The sequence below is a fragment of the Oculina patagonica genome, chromosome 1 (genome assembly GCF_052425735.1).
Source record: "Oculina patagonica isolate OP01 chromosome 1, crgOcupat, whole genome shotgun sequence".
In the NCBI taxonomy this organism is placed as follows: domain Eukaryota; kingdom Metazoa; phylum Cnidaria; class Anthozoa; order Scleractinia; family Oculinidae; genus Oculina; species Oculina patagonica.
In genome coordinates this window covers 32,006,060-32,027,470 of record NC_135758.1, presented here as the reverse complement: position 1 = coordinate 32,027,470, position 21,411 = coordinate 32,006,060, and the positions used below count along the sequence as shown (strand labels likewise).

The window sequence follows — 21,411 nt, the reverse complement described above, 5'->3', positions numbered from 1 at the left end:
ATAAAACTAAAATCCAGGTTTTGCAATAAACAGACTTAAAAAACTCATTAATAATTCATAAAGAAAATTCAAAAAAAAATAAAAATAAAATAAATATATGTTTATAGTGGTCATGCACTTAGCTTTATATCTCAACGATATAGCTAGTTTACAGGCATGCCACTGAAACAGAGGAAACAAATAATTTTTTAAATAAACATAACAAGGTTAAAAATCCCAACTGGCAGGAGGCAGACCAGTTGGCTATATACAAAGCATGGTCGAGGATTTGAACTCGGGACAACCGAGAAACAAATCCAGCTAGTAGCAAGGGCAGGTCTTGAACCGGGGACCTCCAGATTACAACACCAGCGCCCTAAACCACTCGGCTACGCTTGCCTCCTGTCAAAAGAAATTAATGTTTAATGAGTGGCTTTATATCTGATAAAGACACGGCTAAACTTTACGCCCAATTTTCTAGGCCAAAATAACCCCAAATCTAAATATTAGTGCAAGAATGAGTTGATCTACATCGGAAGATTCTTAAGCCGTTCAATAAATTCGCAGTTCGTGTTTTATCAAGTCTAAAACACGAGGCTGCGCCTCGTGTTTTAAACTTGATAAAACACTGCTGCTCATTTATTAAACATTACATAAACCCGTAACACAAACGAAAAAGTCAGGAATATCAACTCGTTGGATTGGTCAAAGCAAAACCTCCTCGAGCATCATTTTTGAAAATGCAGAAAAGCGACACAAAATGTGAGTGTAACATACGCTAAAGGCTAATGTCCAACAAAAACGTTTTTGCAAGTAGCTTGAGTCACTGACTGATTTACAGTTTTTCTTACACCCGCTTTCAGTGTTACGTGCACAGAGGGTTTCTATCAACATCTATCTTTCGACATGCTAAACAAACGAGACGGATCGAAATCCCCCAATCACAGCATACTAGCATGACCTTCTGGACTTGTTGAACTTGTGGGCACATTTGCATGAAACCAACACCGGTATACATTGGTTTTGATTGGCTTACTTCAAACAGGGCGTCAAAAGACGATGTTGAAAGATGGATGCAGAAAGATAGCAATGCACGTAACACTGAAAGCGGGTGTATTTCTACCACAGTTAACATACACCATTTTTTCTATTCACACATACTTGTACTTAACCACAAAACTAATCATAGCAGTATGTGCGAAGTTCTTTACATTTGAGCTTGTTTAAAGAAGGCCTAGCTCCCAATTGTCCATGGTCAAGCTGTTGCATTCTGGAGAATGTATTAAATTGTAGATACTTTACAGGATGAAAATTCAAAGGATTCTGAAAAAAGTAGACTATGAGTTAACTCAAATTTCTTTTTCTGCTTTTTGGAAATTCTGCTACAGATTCCACTGATCTTATTATTTATAGTGAAGAATTATGACAAACGTACCAGCTGGCTTGGAATTGTCTTGGCACGTGGACACATTGGATTCCATTGATAATGTTAAGTCTTCCACTTGTTCTGTGAGAGGGCACACAGAAAAAAAGAATTTAAAATGATTATTGCACAACATTTCAGGAGAGTAGATTTCATGGGGCTATACCTTTCAAGTCATTACAATCAAATCTAAATAAATTACAAGAAGTGCAAAAAGATCTCTGTAACTAACTGAAAGTAGCTAAACTAGCTACTCAAACAAAGTAGCTAAAATACAATGTCAATGTAATGAGGTCTCAGGTGAATGCTGCAAACAATGAGGACTTGATACTTATTATGAAACGAAATAACGTACAAAAGTGAAGAAAACCTGACCTATCTTATTATTCTACATGCAAGTGAATTTTTTCATTTATCTCCTACAATCACCTTGAAGATGATGCACCTTGTGTTCAACAAGCATGGTGCGACTCGCTGTGCTCTGCTGACTGACCTCAATCCTCTCCACCCTCTGCTGTACATCCCCTACAATACGCATACAATGTGTAAGACCTGACATATAACAGAACACTTGATTTCCAAAATGTGAACTCTGAGTACTGACAGTACATCTCAATACTCAGCTGCAAAGTATTCCCACAGCCTCTTTTGAAAGCTCAAAACATACCTCATGTAAGTCATCTTAGTTTATAATAAAGGCAAACATTTCATTCCTATAATCACCTTTAAGATGATGCACTTTGTCTTCTGTGCTTTGCTGACTGCTCTCAAACTTCCTCATCTTCTGGTTTACATCCCCTACAATACAAGTGTACACAAATAACAATGTAAATGTGATATGTAAGAGAACACTTGATTTCCAAAATGTGAACTCTGAGCCGGAAAAACACACTTAGCTGGGTTGAGTATTGAAAGTACATTTCAATTCTTGGTTTTCATGTTACGTCATAAAATTCTGAAATCAAAATTCACTAGGCCTACTAAATTTTTGTTGTCATTAGACGTAAGATAAACTAAAACTATATCTTTTTGCAAATTTCCAGATCGATAGTGTCATTCGTTTTTTTAACAGAGCATTTTGAATATTTGAGTTCTCCGTCGTATGTGACATCAAGCTGAGTGCCGTGACAAAGCTGTTTTGTTTAAAAGAAAAGGTCTTTCCTTTCCATTTTCAGCAGATTGAACATTTCAGATATAATAAGTGGTGTTTATGTGAAACTGTACTAGCTCATGAGCCAAAGATTGCCGCTGTTGTAAACAGAATTGAGTTCCAGATGGTTTCTCTGACATCACGGCGGCCATATTTGTGTCCCTCGGAAGGACACAGTTATGGCATCTCCATACTAAGCTTTATAAATTTGCGTGGAAAGGTTCGGCAAATAACTCGCGAACGGTACACCGCACAGACCTGAAACTTGGAGAAATTGTTTATCTATTTATGGTCTATAATATTTGAAATTCATAGCTTCTGTAGTTGAATGGTTTCGAATTTATATTTTGATTGCGTGACAGTGAAAACCAGCAATACTACCGGTAAACCACAACGGATTGTCACAGCCTCCAATGTCTAAGGGGGTATTTAAGACATTGTAATTTATATCAAAGGAAAAAATAAATTCCTAGCTATAATAACCTTGAAGGTGATGCACCTTCTCTTCAACCAGCATAGTGCGACTCTCTGTGCTCTGCTGACTGCTTTCAAGCCTCTCCATCCTCTGGTTTACATTACCTACAGTATGTAATAAGTGTGAAAACGAGGAAAACTATCAAACACCACTCTATTTTTTCAACTTGAACAGAAATACATTACTTCAAATACTGTTGCTGACATCAGGTAATATCATTCAATTATTAATATTCCCTGAGTGCGATTTTTAGCATTCCAATAAATAAATTTATAATAAAGTAACAATCTAACGAGCGTTCTGATTGGTTTAAACAGTGTGCTTTATGAGAGTATAAAGCACGCTGCTTACGAGTGCTCTCTCCATCTTTTACCGTTTGCGTGCACATGCAGCTTGTGGATCATTTCAAATCTCACCGTTTTAGCAAACCAAGGAGAATTTTCACGGTTTGAGTGGTTCAGCTCTATCAAAAATTAATGATAAGACCTCATGCAGTGCTTAACGCGCTTTTATTTCAAAAATTCAGACGCGTTTTTTAAAAAAAAGAATTTGTAGATCAAAAGACGTTTGACGCCATCGCGTACGATCCGTCACGCCATTCCGCACGCGCATCCTGAGATTAAATCTTGTTTAAATCCAATTTCTCTAAAGTTTTAAGTAAAACTTTATTACAAAACAAATAATAAAACCTTGGCTGTGCTTTGTTCTGTTATAAAGCACTCAAGGAAGTGACGATAGCACTCAAGAAGTATTTCACCTTACACTTCTTTCGTGCTCTCGTCAATTCCTTGCGTGCTTTATAACAGAACAAAGCACGGCCAAGGCTTTTTTATTTGTATAGATATTACGGTGTTTATCACTTCAAGCATCCTTTTTCAAAGCCCATGAGCAGGCTCACTTTTGGTTCACACGCACGAGCTGCACGTAAAGTCCTTGAATGAGGCTCGCTGGCTCCCCTGTTTGTGCCTGTAACTCAAAGGTGAGCCTGCTCGCAGACTACCCTTTTCATCAGTTTCCAGTTAAAGTTTTGTTTCTTGTTTAGAAAACTACATTTAATATGAATTATTAAATCATTGTTACTATATACCTTCAAAATCCTCTATTCTGCCTTCAAGTATTCCAGTACGTTGTTCTAAGTTCTGCTGACCAGTTTCCACCGTGTGCATCCTCTGTTCCATCTCTTCCAGAGTTGTGAAAACATTTTGCAGCTCATGTTGGACTTTTCTCTTCTCCTCTTCAAATTCTACAGACATGTTCTTTATAGAATCTTGTAGTGACTTAAGTTCTTGTTTAACCAGTTGTAACAGTGCTGGATCTACAGGGGGATTCATGCACAAATGTGTTCCTGCAAACAAAACAAATCAAAAACTGATCAGTACCTGCATCAGTACCAGTTATGTATGTAACAATTTAGAGAGAAACTTTCCAGTTTTATCTGGAAAGTTTCTCCTTAAAAGGCCTTAGACACAGCCACATTACAAGCGTTCGCTGCCCAGGGCAGTGTTCTAAGGTTTTCTGGGTGTGATGTCTTCCAAGAGGTATCTTGGGGGATTTAAGGTAAGTATTGGCATACTACATTAAAGCTAATACAACAAGGAGTTGTGTCCCGGTCGGACAAAACAAAATTGTGGTTGGACAGATTTTAATTCATTTTTTATTCATTTATTCATAAATTCAAAAAAATCAGGCATTTGCCAATGTCCGACCGCACTTGTGATTTCGTCAGACATTGACAAATTTTGGTCGGCCAATGTCCGATGACAGACTCTTATTTGCAGCCCTGAGTTGTGGTCCCGAAGCTGTCCATTATATAGGGATGGGGGTTGTATAGTGTGTACATACAGTTTACAAGTAAATTCTAATACACTGAATCATTAGCTTGGCCAAATCACATTTCACATTGGCATTGCACGTACATTACCTTTAGTTTCCCAGTCGTTAAGTTCTCCAAGAACTTTTCTTTCATCTGCAGTTGGAAGAACCATCGCTCTTACTAGGTGCTCCATGTCAATAAAGCTCTGTTGAAACTTGACCTCATCCCATTTACTGAAGACACAGTGTGCCCAGTCATTCCTCCCCATTCTGACATCACCTGCAGCAGTTTGTACAGCAGCAGAGAACACAGGCACCCCACCAAGCAATGTCAACACAGCTGATGCATCGCAGTGGTCATCAAAGGCAGTGAAGTGTGCCATGTAGTTCTCCACATACAGCCTGGCAAGGTCAACATGGGACATCACTCGACAGTCAAACAGAGAATAATTGAATCTTCCTCCAGGAAGTCTCGGATGAACATCATTTCCATTGATGTTCTCATACTTCAACACTTTTCTAGCTGGCCACCGTTGAAGACGCCCAGGTGTGCTCTGTCCATGAATATTGTGGCTGATCTTGAGGTTGTTGTATTCAGCATTGATGCCTTGTTCTACAAATGGACGTATCTGAGGGATAAGGATCTTGTTGAGAGCTATTCCAGCCACAAGCCATCGTTTCTGATTCTCTGTCACACCAAGATGGCTTGACCTGAAGGACAAAATTATGTGACAAGATTATAAAGTAACCAAAAGGTGACAGTTAATCAATTTCTTAACTACAGTTTTATGCTGGTTAGCAGGATGCATGACTTCCCCTTAATTTCTGATGCCTATTACTTAAAACACTGAAATGCTGCTTGGCTTTTTGCAATGAAGAAGGTTCTGGAGATGACAAATGTTTTGATTTATTATTATTATTATTATTATTATTATTATTATTATTATTATTATTATTATTATTATTATTATTATTATATTCCCTATTATTTTTATACTAGTTGCTGTACACATTATTTCCTAATTCTACAAGACACTTTTCATGCAAATTACTTACCCAGAAGCAGATGCAGTTGCCATTCCATGAAGTTTACAATGATGAATTGCTTGACCATCCCATTAATCATGTAATTAGTGACACCTACAGGTAATTAAGAAAATTATCAACAGACAATATCACAATAACTAGGGACCATTCATTAGTTATACCTGAGAGGGGGTCATTAAAAAAAATCAAGAGATGAAAAGGTGGGGCACTAAAACAAAAAAAAATAAAATAAAATAATAATAATAATAATTATAATTATTATAAAAGTAATATATAATTATAATAAAAACCTTCCCAAAATCCTTTGCAACTGAAAAATCGTCAATGCCAAATAACTTGGTCAGTTTGAAGTCAGTAGGAGTAGTACGTCGTTTAGAAATATCCCTTACCATAAAGTACTTTTTGTATAAGTTGTATGTCAATGACGTCATTAGTCACGTGACTTTGCTCAGAAGTTCGTATTTGCTCACTGTGACGAAAATAGTTTGTTACTGAAAAAACAGTCATTGCAGTTTGAAGCACATTGGTGTGAGGCATTTTGGACTGCCGGGGTACCGAACAAAATATAAATATTAAGGCGACTCTGTACAATTTTCAAAAAATGGGAGTCTGGGTACAAGTACGTATCTGGCGTTGCATTAAATGTGAGGTAACAAGAAAGTACATGTTGGTAGATACTTATATGTTAAGTACTTTTCAATCAATCTCATTGTTATGACGTCATCGGTCACGTGACCAGAACGGATCACATTTTTAAATTCGCTTGGAAACTTTACTAGAACCTCTCTCTTAGGATATTTTTGAACGAAGTTGTTGTTTTTAAAAAAGTGTTTTTAAAAATGGCCATTATTACTCTTTCCTGAAAAAGTATGGCAGTAAAAAATACAATTGAAAAGTTTGTTGGCTTCCTACTCAACGGCCATTAGCATTTGGAATAAAAGAAAATTTTGCCAAAGGCTTGAGTGTATGCTCTTTATGATACCGTTGTCAGTTTCTTTTCATTTTAATTGCCTTTGGCGAGGTTGAATGTTATTTCTTTCAGACGAAAGGAGTGGGCCTGGGGAGAAGTTAAATAGCTGCCTCTCCCCCTCCCCCCTGCTGGGGGTCATCCCAGCGGATTCCCCGCAGACCCTATTGTGGGCTCATGTTATTTTCAAAATGGCGACTCTGCGGTCGACTCTGCAAGTTATAGAGGATAGTTTTGTCGATGTTTTTCTTCTTGACGCGATCAAAACGAGTCCCCAAACGTAGGGTACACCTTCTTCATTTGTATTCCCGATAAAGAAGAATATGGAATGAGTAGAAACGTGCGAAAACGTGGGTAACAGAAACTTAAAGGTGAGCGTTTCTCATTGAACAATGATTTTTTTAGACTGGTAAAAGCTGATGTCTTCGACGTTTCTCATGATTATCAATTTAGCTTACTGGAATTAAAGCCGGGCTAGGCGTAATTTTAAAGAATAGATAGTGAGATTCAACGGAGCGATAGTATTAAATGGCAGTCATTTCGTCGAGGCATGCAACTGTTTATTTACACTCTTAAACTGGAAATCTTATTTTAAGAACAAAATTCTCAAAACAAATCGCGAATTAAGGACCTTTGTCTTAGCAAATTCTTAAATAAAAAACGGTCACCTTAAATCAAGAACAACCTTCTTAAAATAACAAAGTACCTTTATTTAAGCTAAGAAAAAGATTTTAATTTAAAACTTCAGGTTTAAGAGTGTTATGTTGGTCATCTGAATTTTAAGCTACTGTTTTTCAAATTAATAAGAATTGCATCCTTTCATTATTTATACGTGCGGAAATGTTTCTCAAAATATTGAACAAGTGGCCATTCTAGGCTGCAAAGAAAAATTAAGTCAGGAAAATTTGATGTGTTCCCTTTGAAATTGGAAGAAACATTTCAGCTCAGTGTGATCTCTATTTTTTTAAGTTAGACTACAGACTTCTTGCAGTCAACCTGGTAGCTAATCTAGACTTCAATTACACAGTGCTACTCACGTTTTGGAATGCCTCTTTGGGCAAGTTTAACATCTGAGACCATTTCTTAACTTAATATTTGTTCTTCCCATGATGTTTTATTGTATATATATATTACCTTTCCTTTGCATTTTGTGGTCTACAGGTAATTTTTGGGACTAATAAAATGCCCAATGTTTTGACAGAACATTTTGGGTTACTGTTCAGTGAGTGAAACTATGGATTGTAACAAGTTCACTACAGGTAGTTGTTGATCTCTTAGTTTTACACATATTAATGTGACAGTCAATTCTAGCAATTTCCTTCCAGTTCTCTCTACACACATTCATTACCTGAGGCATTTAAGATCTGCTTTTTGACCAGACATTTGTCTACTTTATAAAAAAATCTGTTTGACATTTTTAAGGCCTGTATTTTCAGTTAATGGATGACCTTCAGTAGCATTTTAAAGCAGCAATATAAAAATGTGTCAGGCCTTAAACTTAAGCAAGCCAGAAAACCCTAATCCCAATATAAAGCTAACTGCAAGCAACATGATGTATCCTTTGGCAACCAAAGTGCTTTTAAGGCTAACCAGAGTACTATGTAGGCTAACCGGAATCCTATGTAGGCTAACTGGAATGGCTTGCATGGCTTGCATGGCTCGCATGTTTCATGACACATAAGTGCCATACAAGTCAGAAATACCTAACTTAAATAAAATTAATATCATAACCTCAAGCAACCTCAGCTAATTATACTCAGGCTAACTGGAGTACTGCTTAGGCTAACCAGGGAGCTTTTCAGGCTAACCAATGTCCTACTTATTTATAGTGGAATGGCTCTTTTTTAATACATGACATTTTTCTGCAATACTTTATGAAAGGTGTGCAAAGAAAATTGATTTCTTCTTTTCATGATCCAGGAAGACTGGGCAAAGTGAAACCATTACATATAAGCTTAACCAAAGTCCCATGTTTCTTTCAAAACAAGCACAACAAAAAAATAAAATCCATAAATGTCATTTGGCTATCTAGCAAGTGGAAAAAAATATTGGACTCACTAGCCCAACATAAAAGCAGCTAGGTTTTTTCACACACTGAAAAAGGCCATTTAATTTTAATATACAGTCTGCATGCTGGAAAATAGCAATTTCATAAAAAAAAAATAGTTTTTTGTTTGTTTTGTTTCTATTTACAGGTGACTTGGAGACTTTGGAAGGGCATTCCTGTAAGTCAAAATGAACTCAAAAATACACACTGTGTCAATGTAATAAAATTGTCACATGATTGATTCCCACATGTTGCCAGTTTAAACCTGAATATACTTTAGTGACATTTATGGCTCTTTAGGGACCGGTCATTATTTATGTAGAGGGGGGGGGGAGGGAAAAAAGAAGGGGGGGGGTCAAGGCTATTTCAGAGTGGCAAGAGGGGGGGCTAAAAATTTTTATAAAGAAGTTTAGGGGGGATCAGCAGTTTGAGGTGGGTAAAACAGTTAAATAGAAGAGTGCAAACACTATAAGTGAAACAGTGATGCTAAATTGTACAATTTTATGCTATTTCTATTGTTTTCTTTTGTTTAAACTCCACTATAATTATGTACAACTTTAGTGATTTGTATTTTACAGAAATACTGTTTGCACTCTAAACTCCATTGTTATCTCAAATTTTAGTTAAAATAAAGAATCCAGACCTATCTGCTTTAATATCTGGTTTGACTGAAATTATTTCTTTTTACAAAATGATTATCACTGCAATAGCCCAAGAAGTAATAAAACGTGATATAACAATAAGAAAGTAGTTCTTTTACACTTTAGGAAAATCATTGGAAAAGAATTATATTTTGATGGTTATTACATTTGTGTTCACCATGAGAGCATAATTTGTAAAAACTATCACTTTTCCAAAGTTAAGGAGTTAATAATTGAGGTATGTTTACTATACACGTAACTCATCCAAAATTTGCCCTATTGCTGGAATAGTATCCATAGCAAAGAAGCCTTGGCTGACTAAGTGTTGATCCAACCTTTGTGCATCAGAACAAGTGTGCAATTAAGATTGTATGTAACATGCATTAATTTTAATAATTACTTAAGGCATATAAAGGGAGATATGAGGTGAGGGGGGGGGGTCATCACGTAAATATTGAATAAAGAAGGGGGGTCACTTGCTACTTACATGGCCTGGAGGGGGGCCTTACAGAAATTTTGATCTTTCCAACATATTTTTCCCTCCCCCCTCTACATAAATAATGACCGGTCCCTTATATAATATGAACATCACAGAACCCAATAAGGCTACATGTAAATACTGACAATTACATGTAAGTTTTAAAACCATTCTGAGGTTTATGACAAAATTTTTTTGTTTCAATAAAAACATGCAAAAATAATGAAATAGAATAGAGAATTTACATTAAATTTATAGCAGACCATAAATGTTACTCCAGGTTAATGTGTCCAGTTAATGTTTCAAGTTTTTTTTTGCAGCACAGGCTTGGTTCCACAGGGAGTCGTTTCAAAAAATATCCATACATGTACCTCCCCCAAGGATGGTTCTTTGGTTTGGACCCTCCCACTCCCTGCGATTTCCAGTTTGGCTTCATACTTTCTTTTAAACTATTGAGACCCTCATCCCCCAGGGAATTCCCAATGACCATCCTTGGGGTGGGTATGGATATTTTCTGGAACTGCAGAATGTAGGCATTTGCTTATGAAAGTAAGCTGCAAGTGTGCGTTCGGGCAACCAATTTTTTTAGAAAATGTAAGGCCTGGTTGTCCGAGAAAAAACCGCCGGACAACCCAAGAACTTACATTACCGTGATCACCCAACAGAATAAACCAAAGACGACTTATAATTTTAAAACACGAAAATAGCTCTCTTCTAATCGATGGAATCGATATAATTCTAAAACACGAAAATAGCTCTCTTCTAATAGATGGAATCCACCACAATTCTTAAAAAATGGAAATCAAATTAGGTTGAAACAATTAATTGGACGTTTGTCGAGTTCAATAAGCCAGGATAAGCTTGCCGAGTTGTCTTCTATAAAACACGTACAGACCTCGTCGAAATATATTTTGGTGCCCGCGTGTTGAAAGTGACTAATTAATTACCCATGCAGATTTGCATGACTTCAAAATTCACAATATATTTTGGTGGTTTTGAATGCATTTCTTGCCTTCATCTTGAGTGAAATTCAGTTCTTAGCAAAGTTTAATTCAAGTTTCTTTCATATTTCAATCTAAAGTTCAGAATTTTTGGCTTTTTTAAGCGAACAGATTTGTGCTTTACCGCTTCTGAGTAAAGTACGAAGAAGTATTTTTATTAACGCTAAAACTAAGTAAGTGTTGTGTTCATTATATAAGTATAAAGGAATTTCCAGTTTTTTTTTTTCCCTTAAGATGAGCTGTTTCACACCGTTGTAAATTGTAAAATAAATGTTATTGTCTCATGGCCTGAGAACAGAATTTTAACCAAAAAACCTATAACACTAAATAGGGACAACCAAGCCCTCAGCAGGGCAACCAAACCCAGGGGTTAGGCTGTCTGGCATTTGCCATAAGGACAACCTGGATTTTTTTCTAATTTCAAGCACTGGATTATTTGTTTTGACTTTCTCACACAGACTAAATCATTTTCAAGCCACCCCCTGAAACACATTTTCAGGTTTAAGACAGCCCCCATTTCGTGGAAAAATATTTTGGGATGCCTGCAATTCTCAACACCACCCCGCTGTCTCCCATATTTAATAACCTGTCCCTAAGATACTTTGCCGTAGCCTAGCGCCTATATGCAGGCTCTGTAAATAGATCTTATCAAAAAATTTTATCATTTTTTTTATTGGTGCTCATTATTTTTTACCCTCAGTTGCAATCCCTTTTATTGGCATCTTATATGCTTAGTCCACATTTTATACCCTAGTCCGTATTTTATACTTAGTCTGTACGCCGTAGCCCGTAGCCTGCACTTTATACAGGGTTTACACAGGCAGTTTTTATGTGAAAACTTTTATGTGACAAATATATTTGATCGTGTAGATGACACAAAAGATTATCAGGGTCTGGAAGGGTATTTTCCGGGTCCGGAATTTGACCACAATACAGTGTGGGATTCGGGAAAACACAAAGTATCTTGATGGGATTCAGGATTTGACTGCTCCCGGAAGCAGGATTAGCCAAAATTTGGGCACGCGATGCGGGATTTTTTTGCATGTCTTTTGGGAATTTGGGGAATTTTCACTCTCTGCATGTATAGATATTTTAGCTTAATAGATTAATTTAGTTAGGTATTTTTATATTTTATTTTTATTTTTTAGCATAGTGATTGTAAAGCGCTATGAAAGATTAGCTAAATAGCGCTATAGAAGTGATTATTATTATTATTATTATTAAACCAACCAGGCGAGTGCTAAGTGGTGTCTCCTTGAAACTGTCAAGTTTATTGCCAGACAGGCAGACAGCAGAGAGTATTTTGTTTCAACCGCCAGATGCCAGGAAAGTGCACATGGTGTAATAACAATTACCATTTATTGACTGGATGCTCAAGCTCTTCGCATTTATTGCAATCTTGATCGTTTCAACAATCTAACTGCTACATAAGGCAAATAGTGATACCAGCTCTGCTTCCTTGTTTAAGAAATCAGAGTTTCGGTGTTGTTCTTTCTTGGGGCCACATGTACCTGTAGACAAAGCTTCTAGTGCCAGAAGTACCTCAGCAATCCACAAAGAAGCATTCATTGTTTCGCAAAACGACACCTTCACTGGGTTAGCAGAAATCACAAGGAGTAAAGGACTTCAGAGGAAACCTCGTGGTCATGAAGAGTGCAAAAGACAGGCAGTGGCGTTGAGACTTTTTCTCTGAGGACACAAGATGCGTAGCATCTACATCGATCTCTATTAGCTTTTGCAGAAAATAAGCTTTTTCATGTATTTTTTGAGGAAAGAAAAACAGGATTCGGCAGGCTTCTCAGCAAATATATTTGTCACATAAAAATTTACCAATTTTCCTTGACTACACGAGCAATTAAAAATTGTCACATAAAAATTGCTCGGGTAAACTAGCCTTACCAAATCTCAAATGAAAGCTACTTCGGGGATATTTTGTAAAAGCTATTGCAGCGATATTTTAACTTTATTGAACATAGATTTACCACTAGAAATCGGCATACCGTATTTACTCGAATAAGCGCCGCGGCGCTTATTTAATTTTTCGCGCTTCAAGTGCGGCGCTTATTCGAGGGCGGCGCTTATTTGAGGGCGGCGCTTATTTAAAATTTGGACGCCACAAGGAATCTTATATTTTACAGTAATTGAAAATAGCGTCTTTTGATTGTCAGTATTCGTCTCTTGCTGAAGAGAGAAGTGGTGCTAGCTGTCCTGGCAAAGTTCGCGACTTTCACAACATATACAGAACTACCAGAGAACTACATATTGTAAAAATGTTGGATAGAAAACTTATGGGCAAGCGGAAAAACAAACGCATTAAACTGCAAAACATCGCTTTTGATGGAAAGAAATGTCCCAGTTTGTTTAAGAATTGATTTGTAGTGCTGTTTTTAGTTAAACGGAATCCCTTGAATAAGCGCCGCATCGGGGCTGCGGCGCTTATTCGGGGGCGGCGCTTATTAACTTTTTTGTCCCAATTGCGGCGCTTATTCGAGGGCGGCGCTTAATCGGGGGCGGCGCTTATTCGAGTAAATACGGTAGTTTAAATTTCAAACTAAGAAAAGGAAGAGAAAGGGATAATTGTATAAGAGACACATCGCAGATAAGTTCCTCCATGAGCTACGAGCTACGATCCAAACACTAGACAGTAGCAATAAACGCTTACTCATTAGCTAGATACCGAGCGAATAAACAATATCCGAGAGCTAGGTAAGACAAAACGAAGAATCGACATATCAAAATTGAGAAACACTTACCGTTGAAATGATCTAAAGCACATCAAATGCCATCGTAAAAGCAAACTCCGTAAAAGCAAACTTCGTAGCCTGCGTAGCAGGCGTCGAAAGGGGAGGGTGGGGGAGTTGGGAAGAGAGAGAACGAACGACGAGGAACACGTGACGAGGGCAAAAAGAGCTGCACAGGGGGAAAGATCTCAGTCACAATGTTGTAATTCCTCCCCTTTTTACGCCTGCCACGCAGGCTACAAACTTCGACGCTGCACAAGTTTCAGCTGCATTCCCAACAGACATGTCATGTGACCAAAACTACACGCCTCTCAGAACTACGAAGCGGGGTAGGGTGAGGTAGTAGTAGCATAGAAGACAAGGAAAGACATTTCTCTTCAAACATCCTTACCACTCTCATCATAAGTAAGTAAGTAAGTAAGTAAGTAACCTTTATTTTGACACAATAAAAATTTAAAGCTGAGTAGCTTGTGGGGTCGTGTATAAAATAAGCTAGAAATGAATTAAAAATACTAAAAAAATGTATAAAATAAAATAAAAAGTCCTATTCACATAGTATAAAAATCAATCATATATAAAATTCCGATCTCTGCGGCGCACGCTCGAGGCGGTTATGGTGTGGAATTTAAATTCTTTTATATAATCTCCTGTTCTTATAGGGTTGAACAAGTCTTTTTTACTTAACTGCGTAAAATCTTCTTCCTTAAAACTGAGCATGTTCCACAGAACGGAGCCTCTATGTGCCAGAGAATCTTTCATATACCTGGTTTCGAATCTTGGCACTACGAGGCTGTGCTTACCCCGCAGCTAGTATGTATTTCGTATTATTCTGCATACTACTATATCAAGGATCCTTTTCAAAGCACAGGTAACCAAAGCGTACTATGAGAGTTTGTATGGATGTACTATAAGAGATTGTATGGATTTGAAATAAAGTCGAGAAAACCTTACCTGGCGTCACGTTTTTGTCTTTAGAGTGCTCTAGAAAGCCATACGCTCGATTTTCGTCTTAACCGTCTGTTGCGTACTCAACAGACGGTTTAAGACGAAAATCGAAAAGTTGACCAAAACAACTGTTGGTCGATTTAGGGATCGAAGGGAAAATTCCAACCTCATTCCCAGGCCCTCTCTCCTTGGGGAAATGGGGAGCGAGGTTTGGAAGATTTCTATATTTTTGTGGTGAAGGGAGGGGGAGGTGAGTTGGTGAGCGCAATTACAACATTGTGACTGAGATCTTTCCCCCTGTGCAGCTCCTGTGCAGCTCTTTTTGCCCTCGTCACGTGTTCCTCGTCGTTCGTTCGTTGGGGAGCGCAAAGAGCGTCTGCGGTAGGAGGCTACCTTATGACTTCCACGAACTTTCAATTGAAAGTTAAATCAGTTTGTCTTCCTATGAACATCACTCCTTTTTCGGATACATAATCATTGTTGGCTGACAAGTTTTGGAAATTTGAACGTTACACTCAGCAGAGAAAAAGAACACCTGGCTAAGCTTAGAGCAGGAGCCCATTATACTTAGAGGTAAAATCTGAGTCATCATTTGATACTCCATCAAGTTGAACATAAGTGTCATAGTCTGTAAGATTCGAACTTTTGCCGGCCACCGTACCTCACCGATTTCGCTGAAATTTGGCATGCAGTCTTGTTTTAGGGTCCTAACTACCAAATGGATATTAAAAAGTTTCAATTCTTTTTATTTTGGAAAATATCGAGAAGGCCGATTTGAAGCGTCTGTGACGGCCCGCCAACATGGCGGATCGAAGGTGTTCTTGCTACTTCGACACTGAACCTGCCGTCACAGTTTCTCGATCATACTTGGTACAGTTATAAAGAACTATCTTTCTTCTTTCAATTTATCAAAATAGATTCGGCAAATGCTGAGAATGAATGATCAACGGCCAAGAAGTTCGAAGGTATGTCAACGATGTTTTGAACAGCCTCAAATTTACTACAAAATGAAAGGCTTATAACTCCACTGTTATCTCGATTTAGAACTAGCCAATTGCCATGAACAAAGCTTGTTCATTGGTGAATTGATTCCATTAATAAAAAAGTTGGGGAAATGTAACAGTTAAGAATAAAAAATTATAGAACCTGTAGTAAATTGCCCATTTCAGCGCCATTTCAGCGGATCAGCTCATTTAACAGCACATAATCGGGAGTAACATGAAAGGGTTACGGTCGTTTAAAATAAGCAGTTTTCATGTATTCTTTGCTTGTCTTAAACAAATACATGATCTTTGCCAAAGATATGGCGATTTTTGAACGTACGATTGTTTTTCCAAATTTTTATATCGGCAACTTTGTTGTCGAGATTATACGCTATTGTAATTCAATATTCGTTTCACAAGAACTTCTGTTGCTCGCATTTTCCTAATCACTGTTTAAAAAATTGCCCATTCCGTAACAGAGTCATTCTTAATTTTTCTTTAAAAATTACTAGGAATGCAAGAATGTCATAGAACGGTTTTATACTAGTGAAAATACCTGTCAGACATAACTTCAACTGTTCGTGTTATCTGACTGTTTTCACAAATATGCAAATTAAGGAATTCTTAAAGTGCCTATCTTTAACTATTCACGCTTAGAGATTCCTCTAAATCTTTTCGCCTACCTTTTGGCCAAACGAAGTTTTGTGTCTCCAGGCAGAATGCACGTTATCAGCAATGAAAGTCGACGAGATACAGAAGCTCAAGTAAAATTAAAACTGCTGTGAAATGAACATCGTTTGAGCTTGACGCCTATTTATAGATCGCGATCAGATAAAAATCAATGAATGATCAGAGTTTAAAAAGACCATCTCTAAGCACGAGAGACAAGGATATTTGTTTCAGAAGCATTTATGCATAGAAATACCGGTTTATTATTGACTGTTGACGCGGTTAAAAATACTCGGCTTCCAGCGGTAAATCTGCATTTATAGTAACTGGGAGTTTGGGGTGTTTTTTTGGTGTTGTAGTTGTTGGGGGGGGGGGGGGGTGCGGGAAGTGGTCCCTCCGTATCCTGTTTAGATCTCTGACACAGTGGTCTGAACATTGAACAAAAGAGCTCATCTGTTAATAAGCATAATGTGAGCTGATTTCGAAATAAACATGACTTTACGTTTGTGTTATCAATAATTATAGTGTTCGAAGAAGGCGTGGCTTACTCGCGGCAAGAACAGCGTAATAACAGTGAAGCTAACACATTTTCTTCATTGAATTGAAATGAATGCCGATTCAATTCTTTTTAGGGCAAGTTAAAAGATACAAATGTTTTTCGTCCGGATTTTTACAAAAAGAGAGCAGGTGAGCACTCGGCTGTTTTTGTTATCTCGGACATTTTTTATTACAGTCGAACCTCTCCATAAGGACACCTCTCTAATACGGCCACCTCTATTACGGACAACCTCCGATGCCCTGACAAAATTCTCATTTATTTTCTTTTAAAAAAAATCTCCATAATGCGGAACTTTTCTTTTTCGGACAATGTACACTTAATCTTGGCCTCAGGGAACAAATTCATATAACTTAATCTCTTTATTACGGACACTTCGGTGATCAGGTGATGACATTTTGTTTTCGTAATGCAATTTCCTGTTTATGATTCCAAAATCAACAACGTAACGCTTTATTCATCTTAGACCATTGAACATAAGGTGCGTTAAGCTTGACTATGCTACCGCTCAAAAAAACGTACACCTAAGATATAGTCTCTTTACAATGTCACACAGCTCCTCGATATCATCAGGTCGAGGGGGTGTCTGTGTCACTGATGATATTGTTTGAGCAGATTATAGCGGTGCAACAGTTGTAAAATCTGTTATAAAAATGTAAATTTGAACGTTTGAGAAATTGCAAATCCACTTCGATTATTAATATAAAAAAGCTGGAATCACAGCATTGACTAGTCCCCACGTTTAATACTAACGCACCTCATGTTACTCCAATGCGACAAATATCTTCCCACCCCTCCTTGGATGGTCGGCGTGCATATAAATGACACCCTCCTTTCAAAAGTGCGTATTCTTGTCATGAATGTCACACGTGCTCATTTCGTATTCATAATGATATAAACAAAACTGCTCGTTCGCTTCGCCAGAGAACAGTTGCAAAGTAGCTTACAATCCCAACGCCAATTTTCCAAATTACAGCACGGCACAGCAGCAAAAGTCGATGCAAAATTTTTCGTAGTGCCCTGAAGTTTACGTGACAGGAGTTTGAGAGAAAACTGCGGTATAATTTTCGAAAATAAATGCAGAACGCAACCTTGGAGGTCCGCGAGGATTTTCGATCAATTTATAATGTTTACAGAGACCTACAGAACTAGCGAATACTTTTTAACGGTTAGCTCGATCGACAATCGGTTAGGCACTTCTAGTTAGCAAGTATTGGGGAGGCTTTTCGCAAAATATTGGGTTTGTAGATTATGTCGTGAAGAAGCGGCAAGTGTATAAAATTACAGTAAATTTTAAGAGTTTTATTTAGATGAGTGTAATATTTCCCAGTATTTCTTCATTTCTACTCCAACGATTTTCTTGAAACTTGGCTATCTCACGTGTTAAGTCAATATTAGCTTATTCCAGAAATTTAGCAAAAATATATCGGCAAAATTTTTTTTTGGATTCAATTTTGTTCAAAAACATGGGTCCAGTTAAACGCCAATAGCATTTAAAATATATTTCTCCATTGCAATCAAACTTTATCATGTTATTGCTAAATGATACATGAAAGTTTTCCCAAAGTTTAAAAGCCATCGCGTTAAAGCCGAAAAAGTTCTGACGCAAAGTATGTCACTGATGAATACGCCCGAAATAACTACGGAGCCACCTTAAGCCTCATTCCAGCACCATCATTTGCTCCACTCACAAACCAGTCTGTACACGACATAGTACCAGCACTTGTTGACATCTTTAATTACAGCATCGAACGTGGAACCGTCTTTTCTTCCTGGAAGACTGCTCGATTAGAAAGAAAGATGTAAATAAATTACAGAAGTCTTTCGACACACGTCTCTGAAATGAAAGAAAAATTACATGCCCCGAGCAGGATTCGAACCCGCGTCTCCCTGTTACTAGTCAGGCGTGATATCCACTACACCATCGGGTCACCACACTGGATACGTGGCAACTTATAGGTGTGTATTGGACCGAACACGGTCAATCCACAGGGCATTTTTCTTTCGAGACATTTGTGTGTATCATGGCTAAACCCCCAACTTAATTGGGTTAGGCGACAGACAGAAATTTTATGAAGCCATGAAAGCCTTAGAAACAGAAAGAAAGATGTAAATAAATTACAGAAGGCTTTCGACACACGTCTCTGAAATGAAAGAAAAATTACATGCCCCGAGCAGGATTCGAACCCGCGTCTCCCTGTTACTAGTCAGGCGTGATATCCACTACACCATCGGGTCACCACGCTGGATACGTGGCAACTTATAGGTATAGGTGTGTATTGGACTTTAGAAAAGCGTTTGATAGTGTATCACATGAAATCTTAGTGAAAAAGTTGGAAAATAGTTTCGGCATCACAGGCGCACTACTAGATTGGATTAAAGATTATCTGAGCGGAAGAATGCAGTTCACGGTGCTTAACGGAGTTAAATCGGACATACTACCCGTCACGACTGGAATACCCCAAGGATCTGTGCTGGGTCCAACTCTCTTTACTTTGTTTACTAACGACTTACCGGGGGCGATAAGCGAAGGAGACCTGTATATGTATGCCGACGACACATCCATTTATTGTGTCGGCGATAATGCGGATGTGGCAGTTGCTGCGCTAAATAACGCATTGCAAGAGGTCCAAAGGTGGTGCATAGATAATAGACTGACACCTCATCCGACAAAAAGTGAAGCTATGGTACTCAGTAGGCAAGCTATCGCAAGACCATTACCTCCAGTACTTCTGGGAAGCTCAGTGCTAAGCTATGTCACAAAATCTCGCCTTCTAGGAATGTGTGTCGACGATAAACTCAACTGGGTACCACATATGTTGGAGCTCAAGAAAAACTTTTCAAATAAATTAGACCTATTAAATTAGACCTAGACATGTCCTCTTAAAGTTCTATTATAGTATAATTTTGCCATCTGTGAAGTATGGTATTATTTTGTGGGGTTCGTGCACTAATTCTGATCTTGTAAATTCAGTTAATAGTCTCCATTGTAGGGCAGCGAGAATTATATTTAATTTACCTAGGCACATGCCTTCAACTGAAGTTTTAACTTATGCCCAGTGGCAGAGCATATCATTACACTATAAAACAGACATCCTAAAGATCTTCCATAAAGGACACAATGATGAGCTGCCAGCACTCCTATCTGAGAGTATCTGCACGAGAAGACGAAATACATACTCGCTGCGGGGTAAGCACAGCCTCGTAGTGCCAAGATTCGAAACCTGGTATACGAAAGATTCTCTGGCACATAGAGGCTCCGTTCTGTGGAACATGCTCAGTTTTAAGCTAAAGGAACACGATTTTACGCAGTTGAGTAAAAAAGACTTGTTCAACCGTATAAGAACAAGAGATTATATAAAAGAATTTAAATTCGACACCATAACCGCCTCGAGCGTGCGCCGCAGAGATGGGAATTTAAATATGATTGATTTTTATACTATAGGACTTTTTATTGTATTTTATATATTTTTAAGTATTTTAATTCATTTCTAGCTAATTTTATACACAACCCCACAAGCTACTCAGCTTTAAATTTTTATCGTGTTAAAATAAAGGTTACTACTACTATTCAAAACAACTGGTAGATCCCGCGCACATTTTTTCCCTTGCCTGTCTTCAATTTGAGTATTACCCTAAACCGTGTTGGAAAACAGTTCAAAATTTCCCCAGTCACGAAGACACACGCCAAAGGTCAACTCGTCGCTGTAAGAGCTATGCCACCCAAAGTGAATGTCACTGGAAAGAGAGATACCGCTATACACGTATTTTATGAATTATTTGACAAATTTGAAGCATTTGAGACCTAAATTCAACGAGGTTGAGTCAAAGTGCTGTTAAAAGATTTGTCGAAGATGATGTCACTTCAGAAAACGAAAGAATTGCAAAAATTGGATATCTAAAAGTGAAATAAAAAGTGTGGAAACTTTGCTTGGTAGTGTGCGCGAGTTTATTGAAACGTGAGGCTGAAAACGTTCTTATCAGTCACAACTACAAAACAACAAAGGAGAATCTGACTTTGTTGACCTTTTTTTAGATATTTAAGAACTATCTGTGACAGATAAATGCTTAGTGAATCAAAGTGCAATACAGCGTTTTCCCACAGCTAAGTATCTGTCTGTATTCTTTTTTTGCTGTTATCGGAGTCCTATAACTGTTCAACGGCTACATGCTGGCGGCTGCTTGGAAAATCGCTTTTGATAAGGTTTCTGAATTGACCTGAATCAAGAGTTTCGTATGAAACGTCGCAACTTTTATCGAGCGACAAAAGTAGCTTTAGTTTTAGTTCAAATTTTAGGGGTGAGGAGTCTTAATGTTTCTTTATGTTAGATGCACGCTTTTTAATTTTCGATTTCTTTGCAAGCAATAAATAGACGTGAAAAGCGGTCTATTTTTAAATAAATTAAACTCTGAAAAGTGTCACGAGACACTAAGCCCAGAGGGCTTTTGATTATCTTTTCTATGTCGCTGTTTAAACGTCGTGTCGCTTGTCGAAAT

General features: G+C 37.8%; 1 protein-coding gene across 2 annotated transcripts in view; it reads right to left on the bottom strand.

Annotated features, from left to right (window-relative positions):
* LOC144664463 (uncharacterized) overlaps positions 1–21,411 on the bottom strand; it is a 135,082-nt gene that overhangs the window by 59,768 nt on the left and 53,903 nt on the right. The window contains exons 1-8 of one of the 2 annotated variants that reach the window (XM_078525687.1): positions 13,774–13,834; positions 5,896–5,979; positions 4,949–5,550; positions 4,115–4,372; positions 3,036–3,131; positions 2,126–2,200; positions 1,832–1,927; positions 1,415–1,486 (exon numbers count right to left, since the gene is read on the bottom strand). In XM_078525687.1, the coding sequence (XP_078381813.1) occupies positions 1,415–1,486; positions 1,832–1,927; positions 2,126–2,200; positions 3,036–3,131; positions 4,115–4,372; positions 4,949–5,550; positions 5,896–5,918 (1,222 nt within the window). In that variant the 5' untranslated portion in view covers positions 5,919–5,979; positions 13,774–13,834. Of the gene's footprint in view, positions 1–1,414; positions 1,487–1,831; positions 1,928–2,125; positions 2,201–3,035; positions 3,132–4,114; positions 4,373–4,948; positions 5,551–5,895; positions 5,980–13,773; positions 13,835–21,411 lie in introns of those variants that run through there. The other variant, XM_078525610.1, reaches the window with a different exon arrangement.